Genomic DNA, 23,829 nt, shown 5'->3' with positions numbered 1-23,829 from the left:
AGACGGGCTCCACAGGAGACATGGGAACTAAAAAGAACTTTAGGTATGGGTGTGCACTGGCTCCTCCCTCTATGCCCCTCCTCCAGACCTCAGTTTAATACTGTGCCCAGAGGAGACTCGGTGCACTACAGGGAGCTCTCCTGAGCTTCCTGAAAGAAAGTATTTTGTTAGGTTTTTTATTTTCAGGGAGACCTGCTGGCAACAGACTCCCTGCACCGTGGGACTGAGGAGAGAGAAGCAGACCTACTTAAATGCTAAGCTCTGCTTCTTAGGCTACTGGACACCATTAGCTCCAGAGGGAGTCAGAACGCAGGTCTCCCCTAGCGGTTCGTCCCGGAGCCGCGCCGCCGTCCTCCTCGCAGAGCCGGAAGATAGAAGCCGGGTGAGTATAAGAAGATAGAAGACTTCAGAGGCGGCAGAAGACTTCAGATCTTCAATGAGGTAACGCGCAGCGGTAACACTGCGCGCCATTGCTCCCACACAGAACACACACACAGCGCACACTGTGCGGGGGGAGGGGCGCCCTGGGCAGCAATGTATACCTCTAGGCATGGCTATGATTTGATTTACACTATTTAGTGGTATTTCAGAGTATCCCCGCCAGTTTGTTTAAAAAAAAAAAAAAGGGGGACCGAAGCCCGCCACTGAGGGGGCGGGGCTTCTTCCTCAGCACTCACCAGCGCCATTTTCTCCACAGCACACGCTGAGAAGCTGGCTCCCCGGACTCTCCCCTGCTGATCACCGGTGACAGAGGGTTTTAAAGAAGGGGGGGGGGGGGCACATAATTTGGCGCAGTGAATATATATATATATATATATATATATATATCTATATATATAAAAGCGTTATATCTGGGTAAATTTTTGTTTTTCCAAGGTTATTGGCGCTGGGTGTGTGCTGGCATACTCTCTCTCTGTCTCTCCAAAGGGCCTTGTGGGGAAACTGTCTCCAGATAGAGCTTTCCCTGAGTGTGTGGTGTGTCAGTACGTGCGTGTCTGAAGCGGAAGGCTCTCCTAGGGATGAGGTGGAGCGCATGAGTGTGGTGTCGCCGTCGGCAGCGCCGACACAGGACTGGATGGATAGGTGGAATATTTTAAATACAAATGTGAATTTATTGCACAAACGTTTGGACAAAGCAGAGTCCAGGGACGGTACGGTGGGTCAGACCCTACCTTTCCCTATGTCACAGGGGCCTTCGGGGTCTCAAAAGCGCACACATTCTCAGACAGTTGACACAGATACCGACACAGATTCTGACTCTAGTGTCGATTATGATGATGCGAGGTTGCAGCCAAAGTTTGCAAAGAGTATTCATTATATGATTATTGCTATAAAGGATGTGCTGCATATTATAGATGACCCCGCGGTGCCTAATCCTAAGATCCACATGTTTAAAGAAAAGAAGCCTGAGGTTACCTTTCCACCTTCCCTTGAATTAAATGAGTTATTTGAAAGTGCTTGGGAAACTCCAGATAATAAACTGCAGATTCCCAAAAGGATTCTTATGGCGTATCCAGGGCCGGCTCTACCATTAGGCAGCTTTAGGCGACTGCCTAGGGGCGCCAGCCACTGGGGGGCACCACTGAATTCATCTAGCAAAAAACTGAAGGGTGTCTCTGTATGGGGGTTAGTAATGAACTTACAGATGGTGGGATGGAACACAATAAGGAGCGTACATATATATGTATGTATACACATACAATTAAAGGGGTGCAGGTGGCATGCCGGCGGACAGGATGTCGCATTCAGAATCCAGACAGCCAGCATCCTGAATGTTAGTATGACGGTGAGGGAGGCTAAGGGGTAAGGTTAATTAATTTCATTCACATTTTGGTATTATGGTGGTCAGGATGCTGCTGTCTCTTTTGTGGCCGGTGGCATCCCGTACCCAACCCCAATTAAATATCCCCACCAGACCCCATATACAGTATTATAAAGAGTATATAAAGAATAGACGACACTCAAGGACTTTTTAAGTGAAAGTATATTGTGAACAAAGTCACAAAAACTTTAAAAGTCCTTGAGTGTTGTCCCTTTTCTCTGTATATGTATAATGATGCAATTCACTGCAGCCCACCTAGTGGTCACCTGCATCTCCCCTCCAAGAGGTGGTGGTGGTGGGGGATTTGCAGGTTAGGGGGCACTAGGCTGAAGATTTGCCTAGGGTGCAGCGAGACCTTGCACCGGCCCTGGGCATATCCTTTCCCGATCAAGGACAGGATACGGTGGGAATCCTCCCCACGGGTGGACAAGGCGTTGACGCGCCTTTCCAAAAAGGTGGCGCTGCCGTCTCAGGATACCGCTGCCCTCAGAGATCCTGCTGACCGCAAGCAGGAAACTACCTTGAAGTCAATTTACACACATACTGGTACATTACTCAGACCGGCAATAGCGTCGGCTTTGGTTTGTAGCGCTGTACTTGCGTGAACTGATACCTTATCTGCTGATATGGATACGATAGATAAGGAAACTATTTTATTGACCCTGGGCCATATTAAGGATGCGGTCCTTTTTATGAGAGAGGCTCAGAGGGATATAGGCATACTGGGGTCCAGAGCGAACGCTATGGCGATTTCTGCCAGGCGAGCACTGTGGACCCGACAGTGGACGGGTGATGCCGACTCAAAACGGCATATGGAGGTTTTACCTTACAAGGGTGAGGAGTTGTTTTGGGAAGGTCTCGCGGACCTAGTCTCCACAGCTACTGCTAGTAAATCAACTTTTTTACCTTATGTTTCTTCACAGCCTAAGAAAGCGCCACATTATCAGATGCAGTCCTTTCGGCCGCATAAATCCAAGAGAGCTTGGGGATCTTCCTTTCTTGCCAGAGGTAAGGGCAAGGGGAAAAAGCTGCCAGCTACAGCCAGTTCCCAGGAACAAAAGTCCTCCCCGGCTTCTACTAAATCCACCGCATGACGCTGGGGCTCCGCGGGTGGAGTCCGCTCCTGTGGGGGCACGTCTTCGTCTTTTCAGCCAGGTCTGGGTTCAATCTCAGGTGGACCCCTGGGCAATAGACATTGTTTCCCAGGGGTACAAGCTGGAATTCGAAGAGGTGCCTCCTCGCCGGTTTTTCAAATCGGCACTGCCGACTTCTTCCCCAGAGAAGGAGGTAGTATTGGCAGCAATTTAAAAGTTGTGCCTTCAACAAGTGGTGGTCAAAGTTCCCCTGCAGCAGCAGGGGATGGGCTATTACTCAACCCTGTTTGTGGTCCCGAAACCGGACGGTTCGGTCAGACCAATTCTGAATTTAAAATCCTTAAACCTATACTTCAAGAGGTTCAAGTTCAAGATGGAATCGCTCAGGGCGGTCATCGCAAGTCTGGAAGAGGGAGATTATATGGTGTCCCTAGACATAAAGGATGCATATTTTCATGTCCCCATTTATCAACTTCATCAGGCGTTCCTGAGATTTGTAGTGCCGGATTGTCATTACCAATTTCAGACGTTGCCATTTGGGCTTTCCATGGCCCCAAGGATTTTTACCAAATTAATGGCAGAGATGATGGTGCTCCTGCGCAAGCAGGGGGTCACAATTATCCCGTACTTGGACGATCTCCTGATAAAAGCGAGATCGAGAGAACAATTGATGGACAGCGTGTCACTCTCCCTGAGGGTGTTGCAACAATACGGTTGGATCCTAAACCTACCAAAGTCACAGTTAGTTCCAACGACCCGATTGCCTTTCTTAGGCATGATTCTGGACACAGAACTAAAGAGGGCTTTTCTTCCAAAAGAAAAGGCCCAGGAACTTCAGAGCTTGGTCAAGGACCTGTTGAAGCCAGACAAGGTGTCGGTACATCACTGCACTCGAGTGCTGGGAAAAATGGTGGCGTCTTATGAGGCCATTCCATTCGGCAGGTTCCATGCCAGGACTTTTCAGTGGGACCTTCTGGACAAGTGGTCCGGGTCACATCTACAGATTCATCAGATGATCCGCCTGTCCCCCAGGGCCAGGGTGTCTCTCCTGTGGTGGCTGCAGAGTACTCACCTTCTAGTGGGTCGCAGGTTCGGCATCCAGGACTGGGTTCTGGTGACCACGGACGCGAGCCTCCGAGGATGGGGAGCAGTCACACAGGGAAGAAACTTCCAAGGTCTGTGGTCAAGCCAGGAGGCTTGTCTACACATCAACATTCTGGAATTAAGGGCCATATACAACGGCCTTCGTAAGGCGCAGACCTTACTTCAAGGTCTACCGGTTCTGATTCAGTCAGACAACATCACAGCAGTGGCTCATGTAAACCGCCATGGCAGCACAAGGAGCAGAGTGGCAATGGCAGAAGCCTCAAAGATTCTTCGATGGGCGGAGAGTCATGTAAGCGCTCTGACAGCAGTCTTCATTCCGGTAGTGGACAACTGGGAAGCAGACTTCCTCAGCAGACACGATCTGCATCCAGGAGAGTGGGGACTTCATCAGGAAGTCTTCGCAGAGATTGCAAGTCAGTGGGGACTGCCTCAAGTAGACATGATGGCTTCACGTCTCAACAAGAAACTTCCGAGATATTGCGCCAGGTCAAGGGACCCTCAGGCAGTTGCAGTGGACGCACTGGTGACACCGTGGGTGTTTCAGTCGGTCTATGTGTTCCTTCCTCTCATCTCAAAAATACTGAGAATCATAAGACGAAGAGGGGTTCAGGCAATTCTCATTGTTCCAGATTGGCCTCGAAGGGCCTGGTATCCGGATCTGCAGGAAATGATCACAGAAGATCCGTGGCCTCTTCCTCTCAGGGAAGACCTGTTACAACAAGGGCCCTGTTTGTTCCAGGACTTACCGCGACTGCGTTTGACGGCATGGCGGTTGAACGCAGGATCCTAGCAGAGAAGGGCATTCCGGAGGAGGTCATTCCTACTCTGATTAAGGCTAGGAAGGAGGTGACATCGAAACATTATCACCGTATCTGGAGGAAGTATGTGTCTTGGTGTGAAGCCAAGACTGCTCCTCCGGAAGAATTCCATCTGGGCCGTTTTCTCCACTTCCTGCAAACTGGAGTGAATTTGGGCCTAAAGTTAGGCTCCATTAAGGTTCAGATTTCGGCCCTATCCATTTTCTTTCAAAAGGAATTGGCTTTTCTTCCGGAAGTCCAGACTTTCGTGAAGGGGGTGCTGCATATCCAGCCTCCTTTTTTGCCTCCGGTGGCACCATGGGACCTTAACGTGGGGTTACGGTTTCTTAAGTCTCACTGGTTTGAACCGCTTCAAACGGTTGAGTTGAAGTATCTCACTTGGAAAGTGGTCATGTTATTGGCCTTGGCTTCGGCTCGGCGAGTGTCGGAGTTGGCGGCTTTGTCTCACAAAAGCCCTTTTCTGATTTTCCATGTGGATAGAGCTGAGTTATGGACTCGTCCTCAATTTTTGCCTAAGGTGGTTTCTTCTTTTCATATGAACCAACCTATTGTGGTGCCTGTGGCTACAAGTGACGTGGAGGATTCCGAGTCCCTGGATGTGGTCAGGGCATTGAAAATTTATGTGGCCATAACGGCTCGGGTTAGGAAAACAGAGGCTCTGTTTATCCTGTATGCGGCCAACAAGGTTGGCGCTCCTGCGTCTAAGCAGACTATTGCTCGCTGGATCTGTAACACGATTCAGCAGGCTCATTCTACGGCTGGATTGCCGTTACCGAATTCGGTTAAGGCCCATTCCACTAGGAAGGTGGGCTCTTCTTGGGCGGCTGCCCGGGGCGTCTCGGCATTGCAACTTTGCCGAGCAGCTACTTGGTCGGGTTCAAACACTTTTGCAAATTTCTACAAGTTTGATACCCTGGCTGATGAGGACCTAATGTTTGCTCATTCGGTGCTGCAGAGTCATCCGCACTCTCCTGCCCGTTTGGGAGCTTTAGTATAATTCCCATGGTCCTTACGGAGTCCCCAGCATCCTCTAGGACGTAAGAGAAAATAAGATTTTAACCCTACCGGTAAATCTTTTTCTCTTAGTCCGTAGAGGATGCTGGGCGCCCGTCCCAGTGCGGACAACATCCTGCAAGACTTGTATATAGTTGTTGCTTACATAAGGGTTATATTTTTCAGTTGGATCAGTTTGGACCGATACGAACCAGTCAACAGTATGAAACAATTCCAGTATCTCCCATGTTGTACGGTGTGAATGGTGTGGCTGGTATGAATCTTGCCCTTGGATTTACAAAATCCTTTCCTCGTACTGTCCGTCTCCTCTGGGCACAGTTTCTCTAACTGAGGTCTGGAGGAGGGGCATAGAGGGAGGAGCCAGTGCACACCCATACCTAAAGTTCTTTTTAGTGCCCATGTCTCCTGTGGAGCCCGTCTATTCCCCATGGTCCTTACGGAGTCCCCAGCATCCTCTACGGACTACGAGAAAGATTTACCGGTAGGTTTAAAATCTTATTTATTTTTATTGTGCTTATTCTTCTGATACGTTTTCATGCAAGCTCCTAAAAAGTTTGTGCCTGTTGTTTCTACATTACAGGTATTCTTCGATTTGATGCGAGAGATCCGTGCCCGAAAGATGGAAGACAGTAAAGAGAAAAATGGCAAGAAGAAAAGAAAAAGTTTAGCCAAGAGAATAAGGGAAAGATGTTGCATTTTATAATGAATACCCATAAACCTCCCTCTTTTGTCTTTTACTGATAAGAACCATTACCTGTTAGCATGCCCGCTCACAGCACAGATGACTGGCTGTACTTATCATTTTGGAGGCATTACAATATGCCCGAAGCATGATTTGGACATTACTCTGGACACACGTTCAACTTAACTGACCAAAAAAAAAAATATTTGTCTCTGCTTCATTTTGGAAAATAATCCTCCCTCTAAGAACGGTTTCTGCTCATTGTTCATGGTTTCTGAATGTACAATTAGTTTTTTGAGAGGCAGCAATAGTCTGTGAATACTTAACCATTGGGGTAATTAATGTTTTGTCTTGGTCACTACAAATATTTCCTTCTCTGTCCTTGCTTTCAGGAAGATCAGCATTAGCCAGTATAAAAGAGACTGGGGTTCATATTTGGTTTCTGTGGTTAAGCGTAATAAATAAAATGGCAGATGTTTTGTTAGGATTTGTTTTTATTTTTGAATAGTTAAAATAGACAATTATGTATGTACCTAATGTGATGTGTTTGTGAAATGGTTGCCTCTTAACTTCCATTGTACTCTGAATATGCCTTAAAGTAGACCCATTACCTCACATGGTGGAGGCAGCCATTTTGCAGTCTGAACATGAAGGTGCATTAGTAACATCACTGAAGCACCTCGTAGTGAATTGAGACCACTGAAAATGTATGCCTCCATTTACAGGTCCACTTTAGCAGAGTTAATTAAGAGATTGATATTACTATTGTTGTGAGCTGTAAATCTTGTGTTGGGTGTTACATGTAGATTAAAAGGCAAATGTTATTATTCAGGGAAAGATATCATTGGAAGTGCTGTTACTGTGTTTAGTAAGCACCCACATAGCTGGGATATCCAGACTTGCACAGTTTAAGACCTTCTACCTTTTGATAATTATGACCCTGTGTGCTTTTACCTAAGCGAACGCCATAAGATGATCTTATTAAAGATCTTTGTTTGTTTTTTTAAGGCTTTATTTAGCTTGAAGTTGTCATTGTAGTTCTAACAGGCAGTCGATTTGCATTTTGAGAGTTCATTTCTCCACGGACACCTGCATAATCTATATATTGGACAACTAAATGTATAAACTTGTGTATGAAGAAGTACCAAGAAATGTTCGTTTCACGTGGATAGTTGTGCTGCAACATTGGCATAAATACAATGTGACATAAACTCATCAACAAAAGTGTTTCAGAGAGTTTCTCTCCAGTGTCGTATGTGAGAAAAGCTTGCTAGAGCAGCCGTCCCATCAGTGTTCATGTATCGATTTAACCTGCGCCACAGTTAAGGAGGCATTGTCTGCTACAACTGATCACAAAAATAAATTTCAAGAAACACATTTTTTTTTTTAAATTGGACTGTGCGTATTGTCACAAAACCAGAAAGGTGAGGAGCCTTTCCTACCTTGTCTGGCAACACTCGATGATTTCTGTTTAATATCTACTCAGTTGTCACCTATTAGCGTTATAATATGTGTTATGAATATTTAGTTTTTTGTGTAGAAAATATTGGTAAATACACTATCCTTTTTGTTTTATTCATTTTCATGATTTTTTATTTTCATTAATCAAGCAATACCATTTGAGAGTTTGTTCTAAAACACTTTGCTATCTGTAGATATACTACATGCTTGACAGCGTTATGACATTTTGTAATATTATACAGTATGCTTATCCTTGATAACACATTTCTTTGTTGCTGTACTGAAACAGCTAGTAGCAGAAGTCCAGGTATTGCTATAACAGTGTATTAGGGATATATGTTTATGGGTTTGATTTCTGTAACCTATAACTCTCCAGCCATTATATTACAACTTCTAGGATGCTCTGTTCACTGCTGGGAGATGTAGTGCAACTATCAGTAAAAGCCATTTTACTTTTCTTTTGCTTTGCTTGTAACTATTCCATAATGACCACTGAAGTAGAATTTGTTAGTTTTCTTAAGGTGATTTGTTCTGCAAATGTTTCAAATGACTAACCTCTCCATCTTAAATTGCAGAATTGCACATAACCTCACGTTACACTAACACTAGTATCTATGCTGCACAATATTAAAGTCAACATTCGTTTAATGAAGTCACTTGTCTTTAGTCAGATTACGGTGTACTGAAGAAATTGAGCTAAAATGTTTTTTAAGGGTCTTGTAAAAATCTTAACTAGGACATGGATTTTATCTAATGAGCATTGTTTTATCCATATTTTCCTCATTATAGCATTGCTTTGTCATATGATCAGTAGTCCATTCAGCCACAGTAAATGTAAGCATGCTTTACGCCTCACTCCATTCTGTTCCGGAGTGGTCTAATTTTGCATTGTGTTTGAACACTTCTTCATAGTGTGGATTGGGGGTTTCTTTTGAAATTATTTTTAGACCAGCAAATTTAGAACGTTTCCCACTCTTCTTTAAAGATATGAAGCTTTGCTGTCATTAGAAATACTAAAGTAAACATGCACATACAGAAAATAGCCTTCCAAATCTCATCTGTATATAAATATCATCTAATCCCATACCACTTCCAGGATACATTACATATGAATCAGAGGCAGCAAAGGGCCTTTTCATTTAGTTGCTGTGATTGTTTTTGTTGGTGACTAACGTTAAATGACCATTAATGCTTTCAAGTGTACTTGCCACCTGCACACGCTGGAGGCAGCCATTTTGCAGCTAGTGCCTCATGCATATTTTTCATAATTTCAGTGATGGCTCTATGAATTGCTAAGGATGCATTATTTTATCTTCTAAATTCACCCGACAAAATGTCTGTTTCCAATGTGTGTAGGCAGTTGGTGTACTTTAAATAGCTTTGCAGCTATTGTGCTGGGTTCTGTGGTGTTATGAAGCTACAAGTTTCACTAAACAATGTATAAGCTGATTCCACTGCCCACTTTCATATTTTGCCATTTTGAGCCATTTCAAGACAAATAAAGTTCAGTTTTTTAATATTTTGTGTTAGTCTTGTTTGTTCTGCAAAAATATAATTTTTAACAATTTTTATAAGAAATTGCAAATGGAATCGTATTTGAAACCACCCTTTTCGCAAAAACACAAAACTGTGACTAGACCTGTAAGGCAGGTATTTAATCTTATTTTGATTCCGCAGACATGCAAATACAGCAAAATAAATAAGTTATCTGTGCTGGATAAATTCTATTTAGCTAAACTCTTGATAGGAGAGGCATCAGATGTTTACTTCATTTTCTAACTAACAAAGATCCCCAGTGCTCAGTATGGCATATAATGTAATCATGAATAATTACAGACGAATAATCTTATCTTGAAGAAAATCTAAATGATATTAATATAATCAGCATACATTTGTATCAATGGGGTATATGTGTAAGCTATGGTAACAGTACCTAGACAAAACCAAACTACATATAACATTTATAAAAAAAAAATCTGAAAGTATAAAAATAAAACAATTATATGTAAAATTAAAAAAAAGAGAAATGCAGATAAGAGGGGAGTTTATGCGACAAAAATAGTAGTTCATGAAGGCCAGTTCCAGTGTCCACTCAAAAAACAAATGTCTCCAAGTTATGGTAATCCACTTTCACTTAGTAATACCACTGTAAATACCTTCAAGTGAAGTAATTCCTTGTAGGCAATTTAGAGGTAAGGGTTTGCCAGCAAACACAAGATCCACTTGCAGATACGTTTTGTGGTCTCCGGGTTGCTCATCCAGGACTTCATCAGGGATGTCTGATTTCCCTGATGAAGCCCCGTGAGGTGAAACACATTGGATTGGATGAGGAACCCAGATATGATATGTTGACATTCTCATGTCAACATGGTCATAATGTCGATGCAAACCACTTTAACAATATCAATATAACTCAACATAGTTGCATTGACATTATGAATATAGACTTTGTAATTGTTGACCTTTTGACTACATCCCATGAATAGACCTAGGGTGGTGATTGCCAAGTAAATAAACTTCTGAGTAGCATAAATTTCTCTAGCATCCATAAGGGATATTGGGGACAGATTAGTCTGATGGGGTATAGACAGGTCCAAAGGAGCCAGTGCACTTTAAGTTTCTTCAACTGGGTATGCTGGCTTCTCCCATCTATGCCTCCTCCTACAGCTCAGTTCAGAAAAAAGTCCCCTCAGGAGAGGATGCGCACTCTGCAAGCACCAGAGTTTTTTCAATTTCTTTTAAAGTATTATTTCTTACGGTATGCTGTTTGGGCAACAGCATACCTGCACTGTGGGAGTTAGGGGAAGGGGGGTACGGTCACCAGCCTCTTGAGGTGTAGAGCCGCTTCCCCGCTGCAGGACCATCGTCCTGAGGGGCTGTTTGTTCAGCGGGGCATGGCGCCTTGGCTGTCGCAGCATGCGGCACGCCCCTAATGCTGCCTGAAGGTGATCATCGGGGTGAGTACCAACCGGGGGCCCCGCTAGGGGGGTCCCCCGGTTTAATGTGCGGCTGAAGCGTGGTTTAGGCGTATGGGTCCCTCCTAGGGGGTAGCCCCTGTGTGAGACTGGCTAATATCAGTTATACCAAGCATTTATGTGAGGCTACATACATTGAGAGATATGGCCAGTATTAATTTTCAACGGTAGCTCCAGGGGGCGGAGATACACAAGAACGGGCTCAGCTGTGTTTTAGCGCCTTCCCCTGTGATAATGTTGATTATCTTTACAGGAATGAAAGCTATACCTTAAACACACCTTAAACCTTTAGCCGATGTGGCCGCTATACTTAATTCACACTACGCACCTTTTCCGCTATTAGCGTAAAAGGGTTCCGTAGTGTACGGACTTAGCGTACACACGCCGCGCTGACGGTACAAAGTACTCGCAGCGCATACACACCCAGAGATACACTTTAAACCTTCACAGTAATGCAATGCAATGATATTACACTCTAAACCTTATGCAGCAATGCAGAGTGATGCTATTACACTTTAAACCTTATGCAGCAATGCAGTGTGATGCTATTACACTTTAAACCTTAGCAGGGCAATGAGCACACGACACCAATTGTGACTAACCGCTGGGTTCCGACACCACAGTGGATTATTTCTGAAAGGGGGTTTACAATACAAATTATACACTACAATACAAGACAATATATATAACAGAATAATGGCTACAGTCAATGTACATACATGAGAATATTCGCGTGCGCTTCCTGGTCCAGTCCTCCGTAATCAAATAGATAACGTTGTGAGTCTTGTGTCTGGCCGCTCTGCAGCAGGCTGTCACAACTGAGGGCCTGAGCTGACGGGAGGCAGCCTCAGTTGTAGGGGCTGAGATGTACCGGAACCTGGGAGGTTGTATCAGACCCCTGGACATGTAAGTAACATGAATAATAACTGCCCGAAGGCGTGACCACGACAACTTGGATAAAAGTCAATGATGTTTATTATGACAACTCCGCAACACAGCAGCAATAAAAGAAAACGTAAAAGTCAGCAAAGAATAAATACAGTTCCTGGGTACTACAGGATGGCAGGAGCCACAGGGCACTGGTAGTGTGAGATAGTTCTTATGATCTTCTAGATGGAAAGTCCTTACCAGGCCCGACTGTAGCAATGGAGATAACCCAGGATTGTGCCAGCTGGTGTTCCAGGAAAAGCTGGGTTGCTGAAGATAAAACAGCTGCTGTGGATACTGGCTGGAACCAGACTGTTGTTAGTACGGAGTGGATACTGGCTGGAACCAGTTAAATAATAAATGAACTTGGGAGCGATGAAATATGAACTGAAATGTAGAACTTGAGAGCGGAGAAATAATAATACCGGTGGAGAGTGGTAAAGTGTAGAAAGGACACCGGCCCTTTAAGAGAAGCTGTACTCTGCTGGAAGCTGAGCTGGAAGCAGGTAATGCTGTAGCTGGAAACAGATGAATCCACAATGGGTTGGAGAGTCAGGCTACACCGCAGGTGGAATGCTGGTGCGGGTCTCTATGGTGGAAGTCTTGAGACAGGAGCTGGAACCTGGAAGACAATCACAGGAGAGAGACAAACAGGAACTAGGTTTGACAACCAAAGCACTGACGCCTTCCTTGCTCAGGCACAGTGTATTTATACCTGCAGCAAGGAAGGGATTGGCTAGGCAATTATGCAGATTATCAATACTGAGAACAGATTGGTGGAAATGATCAGCTGACAGAATCCAAGATGGCTGCGCCCATGCAGACACTTGGAGGGAAGTTTGGTTTGTAATCCATGTGGTAATGAAAACAGTAATGGCGGCGCCGGCCACCGGAGACAGGAGGCGCCAGGCTGACAGATGCACATCCAACCACGCGGACACAGCGGAGGCCGCGGCTGACGTAATCGCCACTCAGACACTCTGCATGCAGAAGTTCAGGGACGGCGGCGGAGGCCGCGGGAGACGCCATGCCAGGTGTAATATGGCGTTTACTGTGACAGTGTCCCAGAGTGACAGGAGAGGATACAGGAATGTATACATCAGGATAACAGATGGGATCCGGTCCTGGAGCGCTGAGCCAGCCTTAGGAGGCATCTGATGGGTAAGAAATGGCGTCCAGATACCCGGATCGTGACAGCACCCCCCTCTTTAGGAGTGGCCCCAGGACACTTCTTTGGCTTTTGAGGAAACTTGGAATGGAATCTCCGGACCAAGGCAGGAGCATGGACATCAGAAGCATTGGTCCATGAACGTTCCTCAGGACCATAACCCTTCCAGTCAATAAGATATTGTAGTTGACCGTAACGGTGACGTGAGTCCAGGATCTTGGCCACTTCATACTCAACGCCTCGTTGAGTTTGGACTTTCGGAGTTGGAGGAAGTGAGGAATGAAACCGATTCAAGATCAGCGGTTTCAACAGGGAAACATGGAATGTCCTGGGTATTTTTAAGAAGGGAGGCAACTGGAGTCTGTAAGCAACAGGATTGATGACTTGTTCAATCTTGAAAGGACCGATATAGCGAGGTGCAAACTTCATACTGGGAACTCTTAACCTCAAATTCTTCGTGGATAACCATACCCGATCACCCACCTTGAGAGCAGGAACTGCTCGACGCTTCTTATCCGCAAACTTCTTGTACCTGAACGATGCCTTGAGCAGAGCTGATCGTACGCTCTTCCAGATATTGGCAAACTGATGCAAGGTGATATCCACTGCGGGAACAGAAGTTGCTGGAAGCGGTTGGAACTCAGGGACTTTAGGGTGGAATCCAAAGTTAGTGAAGAATGGTGTTGAAGCAGATGAAGAATGATACTGGTTGTTATGACAGAACTCGGCCCAGGGAAGTAATTGAACCCAGTCATCTTGAGAGGAGGACACACAGATGCGGAGGAAGGCCTCCAAGTCCTGATTCACCCTCTCGGTTTGACCATTGGTCTGAGGATGGTAAACCGTGGAAAACTTTAGCTTGACTTGGAGGACTTGACATAAACTTTGCCAGAATTTGGCTGTGAATTGAACTCCTCGATCTGAGATAATTTCTTCAGGAAGACCGTGGAGTCGGAAGATCTCTTGTATGAATACGTGAGCCAACTTGGAAGCTGACGGAAGACCGGTGAGAGGAATGAAGTGTGCCATCTTGGTGAACCGGTCAACTACCACCCAGATGGTATTGAACTTGTTGCACATGGGTAAATCTGTAATAAAATCCATCGACAAATGGGTCCAAGGTCGACGGGGAACAGATAGTGGAACCAGTTGCCCCGCAGGCGACTGGCGGGATACCTTATGTTGAGCACACTTTGGGCAAGATGCAATAAACTCCAAGACGTCCTTTTTCAGAGTTGGCCACCAATAGGACCTAGAGATAAACTCCAGGGTTTTTTGGATACCTGTATGTCCGGCAAAACGGGAAGCATGGGCCCAATGCATGAGCTTCTTCCTTAGCATCGGTTTCACAAAACTTTTCCCTGATGGGGGCGTAGAGTCCATCCCTACCGTGGAGAATGCCAACGGATTTATAATAGGATGCTTGTCTGAAGACTCTGACTCATTTTCTTGCTCCCATGAGCGGGAAAGGGCATCGGCCTTGCGATTCTGAGAGCCCGGACAGAACTGGAGTTTAAAGTCGAACCTGGAAAAGAAAAGTGCCCATCTGGCCTGACGAGGGTTGAGACATTGTGCGCCTTTCAGATATAAAAGGTTCTTGTGGTCTGTAAGTATGGTGATTGAATGAGAAGCTCCCTCCAACAGATACCTCCACTCTTCTAGAGCGAGCTTGATGGCTAGCAACTCCTGGTCGCCAATGGCATAGTTGCGCTCAGCTGGGGAGAACTTCCGGGAGAAGAAACTGCAAGGGTGTAAATGGCCATCTTTAGCCCTCTGAGATAACACCGCTCCTACTCCAACGGAGGAGGCATCCACCTCTAAGATGAAAGGAGAGTCGATGTCAGGCTGTTTCAGAACAGGCGCAGAGATGAACCTTTGTTTTAAAAGATGAAATGCTTGCATGGCTTCTTCAGACCACTTGGACGGGTTAGCACCCTTCTTAGTGAAAGCAGTAATAGGCGCCACAATGGTGGAAAAGTCTCGTATAAACTTTCGGTAATAGTTGGCGAACCCTAAGAACCTCTGGACCCCTTTGAGGGTTAAGGGTACCGGCCAATTTTGGATTGCTTGTAGTTTCTCAGGATCCATCTCTAGTCCGGAACCGGACACAATGTACCCTAGAAACGGAATGGACTTGACTTCAAAGACGCATTTTTCTAATTTGCAATAGAGATGATTGACACGGAGACGGGACAGAACCTCTTTAACCCAAAAACGATGTTCCTCTAAATCGTTGGCAAAAATGAGGATATCGTCTAGATAGACCACGACATGACGGTATAGAATGTCTCTGAAGATCTCATTGACAAAATGCTGGAAGACAGCTGGAGCATTGCTCAATCCGAAGGGCATGACGAGGTACTCATAATGTCCGTCACGGGTGTTAAAGGCGGTCTTCCACTCGTCACCCTCACGGATCCGGATGAGATTGTATGCACCTCTCAAGTCCAGCTTTGTAAAGATGGTAGCTCCGCTAACTCTGTCAAAGAGCTCAGTAATCAGGGGTAAAGGATAACGGTTCTTGATGGTAATGTCGTTCAAACCTCTGTAGTCGATGCACGGCCGCAGACCACCATCTTTCTTTTTTACAAAAAAGAAGCCTGCGCCGGCTGGAGAAGAAGAAGGTCGAATGAACCCCTTTGCTAGGTTCTCTTTAATATATTCCTCCATAGAATGCGTCTCAGGCAGAGACAACGGATAAGTTCGGCCTCGAGGTGCAACCATCCCTGGAACGAGATCAATCGGGCAATCCCATTCTCTATGAGGAGGAAGGATATCGGCAGAAGCTTTACTGAACACATCCGTGAAATCTTGATATGGAGGAGGTGGAACATCAGACGACCTGGGGGAGGAAGAACAGACAGGCAATACTTTAAACAAACATGTCTCAGCACAGGAGGAACCCCATGCCAGGATTTGCGTAGTCGTCCAATCAATTGTAGGATTGTGAAGACGGAGCCATGGAAGGCCCAAGACCACAGGATGTGTGGCTCTTGGAATCACTAAAAAAGAAATAAGTTCGGAATGAAGAACTCCCACTCTCAGACGAACTGGTAGAGTCCTTAAAGAAATAACTGCATCAAAAATTTTGCTGCCATCCACGGCAGTTAAAGAAATGGACGAAGGAAGTCTCTCGGTGGGTAGGGACCACCGTTTAACATAGGCTTCGGTAATAAAGTTCCCAGCTGCTCCGGAATCAAGGAGGGCAATGACGTTCCGATAACGTTGAGCAACTTGAAGCGAGACTGGGAGATTACAATCTTGAGGAGATGGAGAGGAGATCATTACTCCTAGCCGGCCCTCTCCTTGGCGAGCTAGGATTTGGAGTTTCCCGGACGTTTGGGACAGGCATTAATGGTGTGAGACGGAGCTGCACAATAGAGACAGAGAGACCCGGAGAGACGTCCTCGGCGCTCAGCAGGAGTTAAACGGGAACGGCCAAGTTGCATGGGCTCATCTTTAGATGGTGACAGTTGACGAGGAGGAGGAGCAGAAGATTTTGGAGCAGATGATCTTCCACGCTCAGTTGCTCTCTCTCTGAAACGTAAATCAACTTTCGTGCAGAGTGAGATTAGCTCATCTAACTTAGAAGGTAAGTCTCTGGTAGCTAACTCATCTTTAATACGCTCAGATAAGCCATGCCAGAATGCAGCATACAGGGCCTCGTCGTTCCATGCCAGTTCGAATGCCAGGATCTGGAACTGTATCAGATATTGTCCTACAGTACGTGACCCCTGGCGTAAACGGAGAATCTCGGATGAAGCTGAGGTTACCCGGCCTGGCTCGTCGAAGATGCGCCTGAATGTTGACACGAAGGCAGTGTAGGAAGATAGCAGGGTGTCGGACCTCTCCCATAACGGTGATGCCCAATCAAGGGCTGAGCCACTGAGAAGAGAAATAATGTAGGCAATTTTTGTACGGTCACTGGGAAAATTGCCAGGTTATAGCTCAAACTGAATCTCACACTGGTTGAGAAATCCCCTGCAGAATCTTGGATATCCGTCAAATTTTGCTGGCGTTGGAAGATGAAGACGTGGAGCAGAAATGGGTAAGGTGGGTGGGGTTATAGCTGGAGTCACTGTGGTTGACGCACCAGACGCGCCTGATCCACGGAGAGTTGTCTGAATCCCATCCAGCTGAGTAGAGAGATCCTGGAGACAGCGGATGATGTGGCCCTGTGCAGCCTCCTGATGTTCTAGTCGGGCTGCCAGTTCTTGCATCGGCCTGGCCGCTTGATCCTGGTCTCCGGCTGGATTCATTAGGTCAGTGCTTACTGTCACAACTGAGGGCCTGAGCTGACGGGAGGCAGCCTCAGTTGTAGGGGCTGAGATGTACCGGAACCTGGGAGGTTGTATCAGACCCCTGGACATGTAAGTAACATGAATAATAACTGCCCGAAGGCGTGACCACGACAACTTGGATAAAAGTCAATGATGTTTATTATGACAACTCCGCAACACAGCAGCAATAAAAGAAAACGTAAAAGTCAGCAAAGAATAAATACAGTTCCTGGGTACTACAGGATGGCAGGAGCCACAGGGCACTGGTAGTGTGAGATAGTTCTTATGATCTTCTAGATGGAAAGTCCTTACCAGGCCCGACTGTAGCAATGGAGATAACCCAGGATTGTGCCAGCTGGTGTTCCAGGAAAAGCTGGGTTGCTGAAGATAAAACAGCTGCTGTGGATACTGGCTGGAACCAGACTGTTGTTAGTACGGATTGGATACTGGCTGGAACCAGTTAAATAATAAATGAACTTGGGAGCGATGAAATATGAACTGAAATGTAGAACTTGAGAGCGGAGAAATAATAATACCGGTGGAGAGTGGTAAAGTGTAGAAAGGACACCGGCCCTTTAAGAGAAGCTGTACTCTGCTGGAAGCTGAGCTGGAAGCAGGTAATGCTGTAGCTGGAAACAGATGAATCCACAATGGGTTGGAGAGTCAGGCTACACCGCAGGTGGAATGCTGGTGCGGGTCTCTATGGTGGAAGTCTTGAGACAGGAGGTGGAACCTGGAAGACAATCACAGGAGAGAGACAAACCGGAACTAGGTTTGACAACCAAAGCACTGACGCCTTCCTTGCTCAGGCACAGTGTATTTATACCTGCAGCAAGGAAGGGATTGGCTAGGCAATTATGCAGATTATCAATACTGAGAACAGATTGGTGGAAATGATCAGCTGACAGAATCCAAGATGGCTGCGCCCATGCAGACACTTGGAGGGAAGTTTGGTTTGTAATCCATGTGGTAATGAAAACGGTAATGGCGGCGCCGGAGACAGGAGGCGCCAGGCTGACAGATGCACATCCAACCACGCGGACACAGCGGAGGCCGCGGCTGACGTAATCGCCACTCAGACACTCTGCATGCAGAAGTTCAGGGACGGCGGCGGAGGCCGCGGGAGACGCCATGCCAGGTGTAATATGGCGTTTACTGTGACAGTGTCCCAGAGTGACAGGAGAGGATACAGGAATGTATACATCAGGATAACAGATGGGATCCGGTCCTGGAGCGCTGAGCCAGCCTTAGGAGGCATCTGATGGGTAAGAAATGGCGTCCAGATACCCGGATCGTGACACAGGCTTTATTTATACAAGTCTTCCAAAAGCAATACAAAGGATACTGTAATCCCTTTGTCCATTGGACACAGGGATGCACCTTTACAGTACAGGAGAGGTCATAGGTTGTTTTGAAAAGGTAGGCGATGTCTTTCTCAACTGTTCTTGTGGGTGGTTTCCTCTGGATTCCCGCCGCATACATAATATACAGTAAATAAAATTTAAAGCTATATTCTGCTTCTGCACATAACTATCCGCAGGAACATGCGATCTTCCGCAGACTAACACCGGAATGTTTCCCTTAAAATACCCTACAGCTGGATACCAAATACCACCTTATAACCTTAGTCTGTCCCCACTTATCCTGTAAAGGTGAATCCCTTTGTTCTGCAACCATTTAAACAGCTATAACTTTCTGATGTGGTGCAAGGAGACTGTGTACATTGTGCACTATTTGGATTAAATATGTAATGTGTTTTGATGGCTCTCCATGCGTACACAAACTCTGCCGTAAATACCCATACCACGCGCCGATGCGCAGGTCACGCGGGAGCGACCATACGCAAATTGCGGATATGTGCACTCACGGCAGAACAAGTGCACGCGCAGTGGGCATGTGTGTGCAGTTTATATGTGCTGTGTGTTCTTCAATATTTTTCGACGTTGACAGTCCACCCTTTGGCAGTCACCAATAACTGCCACTAACTGATCACTAAACAGAAAAATATCAATACAATATCTACAGACGATTGGATGGTCGGGGGAGAGTTGTAGGCGGGAAATGTATGACCTAGTGGGATAGTAAAAAGCATGTATGTATGAATCCATGCCTGAGGGGCATGTATTATCGTGCCGTATATGTTTTAGATAAACTTCGAGGTATTGCGAAGTATACATTAAATCCTTCTTATCCCGTATTAAGGGTCTGTAAGTGGGCCGACAAACACTACCGAGGTCCTTTCGGCTTCTTGTTCCAACAAATGGGGTGCACATTTAGTTGATAATACATGGAGGGGGAACATATGTGAGTGCTAGTATATGTGGATATCAACTGTCGACTATGTGTGTCATTAACTGAAGGTTGTAGAGATGAAAATAAGACACATCTAAAATACATTCACATAACATTTACATAAACATTCTTGGGTAGGTCTGATGTCTTTTCCGGATGGGTGTATCTTTGCTCGAATGATGTGTTGCTCTTGAGATTCTACAAATCCATCCTCGCCATCAGAACCCACTCCAGATCCCTTCTCGACCCCTCTGGGACCCTCACCGAAACAGACTGTCCTGGTCAACATCAGGATTAACAGGAGAACCCGGAATGCAGTCTCTTGGGGTAAGTCCATCTTGTTAAGGGAAGAGAAGGGAAACAAGAAGGGAGAAAGAGAAGGAGGGTAGTGGGAGATGGAGAAAATAAAAAAATAAAAATTGGTGCGACAACCGCCTCTGGTCTTGTTGTTCTCTGCGCTCAGGTGTTGTCTCAACAGTCCTGCCTCTCAACCTTCCCGGAACAGACACTCCAGTGATACGATGTTCTCTACACTCTGCTCTTTGTCACGGGTTCTTTCCAGGTCAGCGACCTTTCTGTAGGGAACATAAATCTTGCATTTCAATGTGTTTAACTGTTGTGTGAAGTGAACCATCTTTGGAAAGTGAAAAGAGAGGGGAAATAATAAAAAGAAAATTTGTCAGATTTGCGTTCACCATCAGGCTGTCACACCATCATGTATATCGGTATTTATGCACAATCTCCCTTCACCAGTATTCCCATTCTCCACCCTTTGTGCATGGCCAGGCACACTGATACTGGTGTCCCTATGCTGGTGAGATATACTGGGTTTGGGCAGAACTCTGAAAAGACCGAGTAGGCATGTGACATTTGAACTGTAATCCTGTCAGTGAACGTAAGAAATGAAGAGGAAACTTTGAAGACAAATCACAGGGTTTAGTAACAGATTAAATTTGTAAAGGCAAAGAAGATTTTACAAAGTTTGACATCTGGATTGGGCACTACGGGAATGATTCCCTAATCGGTCTGTTCCCCTAAAAAAAAAATCTATGTGTGTTATATCTCTACTGGGACTATCCCAGCCACCAATCCAGTGTCTTGTCCATTCTAAGTTCATAGGGAACCCGGTATCTTTGAGATAATTTCCTCTACCTGTGATGGACATGCATCTAAAACAGTGAAAATGCAACATTAGTCTTCGTGGGTATCTAACATTTTGTGCTTCCTGGATGGGAGCGCTCAATATGTTTACCATCTCTAACAAAACTCCTGTTAAGTTATTTAGAGGTCACTTCTGCTAGAGAGAGAAGCAGAAGTTTATAGGCCTCCTCCTAACCCCAGTTAGTTCTGTCAAAAGGGTAAAGTTGCATTTATTCTGTTCTTCCCATTAACCGAATCTGTGTTTTTTCTATACTGTATCGTGATTCCTTACTATATGTCCCTTGATCCCGTCTATGTGTTTAATGACGTGGCTTGTTTTCTCTGTCTAGGGGTCTATATTGGCTATGTGTTATACTACTCCTACAATCTCTGGCAAAATGCCCTTCCTTCCTACAAGTGTAGCATATCCTAGGTCCTTTCTTACTATCCGTGTTTTGGGGTTTAGGTTGATGAGACTTTGGTATAAGGGCCTGTATTCTTTCAATCCTCAGCCTCTCCTCCTGCAGTTCTCTACGCCTAGCAATATTCTTGTGGTGTACAATTGCGCACTCTCTAAGGCAAGCTACTGTGACTCCTCTCCAATTAGGCAAAGATGTTTGTACTCTGTCCCTTACTGTCTTCTCGAGTCCGTCCATTAGCACAGAGACAGCCACTTCCCTGTAATTCGTATTGTTCCCTGTATCCGATACCCCCATGTATCTATCCATTATTTGCAGGGCCCGATGGAAATATTCAGATGTCATTTCATTTTCCCTCTGCTTTATGGAGAAAATTCTTCTCCACTTAACAGTTGTGGGGAAATACAACTCTAGTTGCCTGTTAATTTGCTCTATATTTTCCTGATTGTTTCTGTCAGTCATAGGACTATCCGACTCTAGCCTACAATCAGTGGTAAATTTTTGGGTGTCAATATTAGGGGGTAGGCACGCTTTCAAAACTATCCGCCAGTGTGTTTTTGTCAGTTCATACGCATTACCTAGATCTCTGATAAATTTCTGACATCTGGCTAAATGCTTCCGAGGGTCGGGAATTCAGAAATGATTGATCGCAGCTCATCTCTGGGCCACGGGCAATACGTTGCATTATTCCTGGTGAGGACTACCTCCTGACTATCGGTTCCCCCATTGGGAGTTACTATTTCCAAGACAGGGTGTAATCCTACCGTTCCATTCCTAATCTGTTTACTGTGTGGTGTTGTTGTTTCTGTGCAATGAACTGTCTCATACTTACCGGTAGCTGTGACCTCACCAGTTCTTTCATTGGTTAATACTGTTACTGCTCTACCTGGTTGGACAGGTCCCACCTGAGTTTCCTGCAAAATGACTGCTTGGAGGAGAGCTGGAATTTGGCTGGATCCTTCATCTTCTTGTGACCTATAACCTTGAAAAGACTTCAAAACAGGATACATCTTGCAAAAATTAGGGTTAATATATTGTTTTTGCATACTACTATCATTTACGGATATACCATTGACTGTAGCCATCTCTTCCCCTTCGACCTGTGTCGACGCTGGTGTGTTTGTGTTCTCATTCCTGCTAGGTCTTGAACCTGTTTTGCGAATTTGTTCTCTTTGCATATCCCCCTCCTGTTGCCATAATTTTAAACAATCATCATGTCTAATCCTTTGTTTTCTGGATTTAAAAAGACATATTCTACTGCTTACATTCTGCAGTACCTCTGGTTCAAAGCTGCCCATCCTAGGGAATGGTTCCCTATCATTGTTAGTCATACATATCCACTCATTGCATAAACCTTCTGTGTGTGAACCATATTTTTCACACATGATTAACCTTGCGGAGCCTTTTGGCCACGATTCTCCTGAACCCTGTCTAAACGTCTCTTACTTGAGCAACTGGCTCCCATATTTGTGGGTCTCTTCTAATACCTTTTAAAAAATTCCCACAAACACCAAAATACTCAATATAAGTAGACGGAGGTATACCTGAGCGCCTTCCACTCGCTCGCGCCCATGCTGGCCAGTACTACCATACACTGTTGATAGCGAAGGCAATGTACCCAGCTTAGGGCTCCTATCAGACCTTACACCGTAATTTCTTTCGGTGGAAGTTCTGTTTGGAATATTTTCCTGAGAGAGGCAGTGAAAATTTACTTTTCGGTTTCTTTCACTGGAATTGTTTGTATGGTGAAAAACAGAGAAATTAGATAACTATCTTTTACCCTTTCCAGTGAAGCCCACCAGGGAGATTTCCCGAAGTTATCAAAGAAAAACCCCTTTGTCTATACAATCACGTCTGCGTATGCTCTTCCACAGATGATACAATAATATTGCGTTGCTCTGTGCAGAACAAACGGACGTATGATTCAATAGCACAGCCTATAGATACTAGTTATCTATATGCCCTACGATTGTTGTAGACCACTTAGTACCACTTAGTAGACCACTTCAGAGTTGTATGGGATACCACTCAGTCCACTAAGACCACTTTAGTCCACTCTAAATAACGCAGGGTTGCGAACCCTACGCCACCGGATCTCTACTAACCCAGTGTGCACACTTAGACCACTTTAGTCCACCTTGTTCACTTAGTTATTGGGTTCAGTATCCACTCACTCCTGCGCTCGCTCACACAAATGCACTTTATTTTTCTGTACAGAAAATTATCATTCAGACAAGCAGCTTTACTCCCAGAGGCAACACAGTAAATAAGGGTTTTATACTAAACTTTGGACGCTGGGCAATCTTGTGTTATTGTAGCGTGGCTACTGTCTCAACCTTTAAACTAAACGAACTATTGTGTAATTTGTACTTAGCGACCGTATTCTTACGCAATTTGCGTAAACACGCGACCGCGCTTACGCCGCGTGTGCAGTTCCGTACCTTGTCCGAGACACGTGTACAAAACCGTACGTCCGCAATAGCACAAATCATACAATTTCTATAAATGTGAGCAATATTAACTATAATTGCTCACTTAACACGCCACACAGTTTCTTTTCTGTATAAACCTTTATAACTAGGCCAGAATGCGTTTGTGTTTTACACTTACTTCCTTTGTTTATATTACGA

At 45.3% G+C, this 23,829-nt stretch overlaps 1 protein-coding gene across 2 annotated transcripts in view; it reads left to right on the top strand.

The window, feature by feature from the left end:
• The window catches only part of RALA (RAS like proto-oncogene A), a 162,189-nt gene extending 152,674 nt beyond the window's left edge, over positions 1–9,515 (top strand). For both annotated transcript variants that reach the window (XM_063922491.1, XM_063922490.1), the window contains exon 5: positions 6,436–9,515. In XM_063922491.1, the coding sequence (XP_063778561.1) occupies positions 6,436–6,558 (123 nt within the window). In that variant the 3' untranslated portion in view covers positions 6,559–9,515. The remainder of the gene's footprint in view (positions 1–6,435) is intronic.
• The last annotated feature ends 14,314 nt before the right edge of the window (positions 9,516–23,829 follow it).

Source organism: Pseudophryne corroboree, chromosome 5 (genome assembly GCF_028390025.1).
Source record: "Pseudophryne corroboree isolate aPseCor3 chromosome 5, aPseCor3.hap2, whole genome shotgun sequence".
In the NCBI taxonomy this organism is placed as follows: domain Eukaryota; kingdom Metazoa; phylum Chordata; class Amphibia; order Anura; family Myobatrachidae; genus Pseudophryne; species Pseudophryne corroboree.
This window is presented reverse-complemented; position numbering and strand designations above follow the sequence as displayed.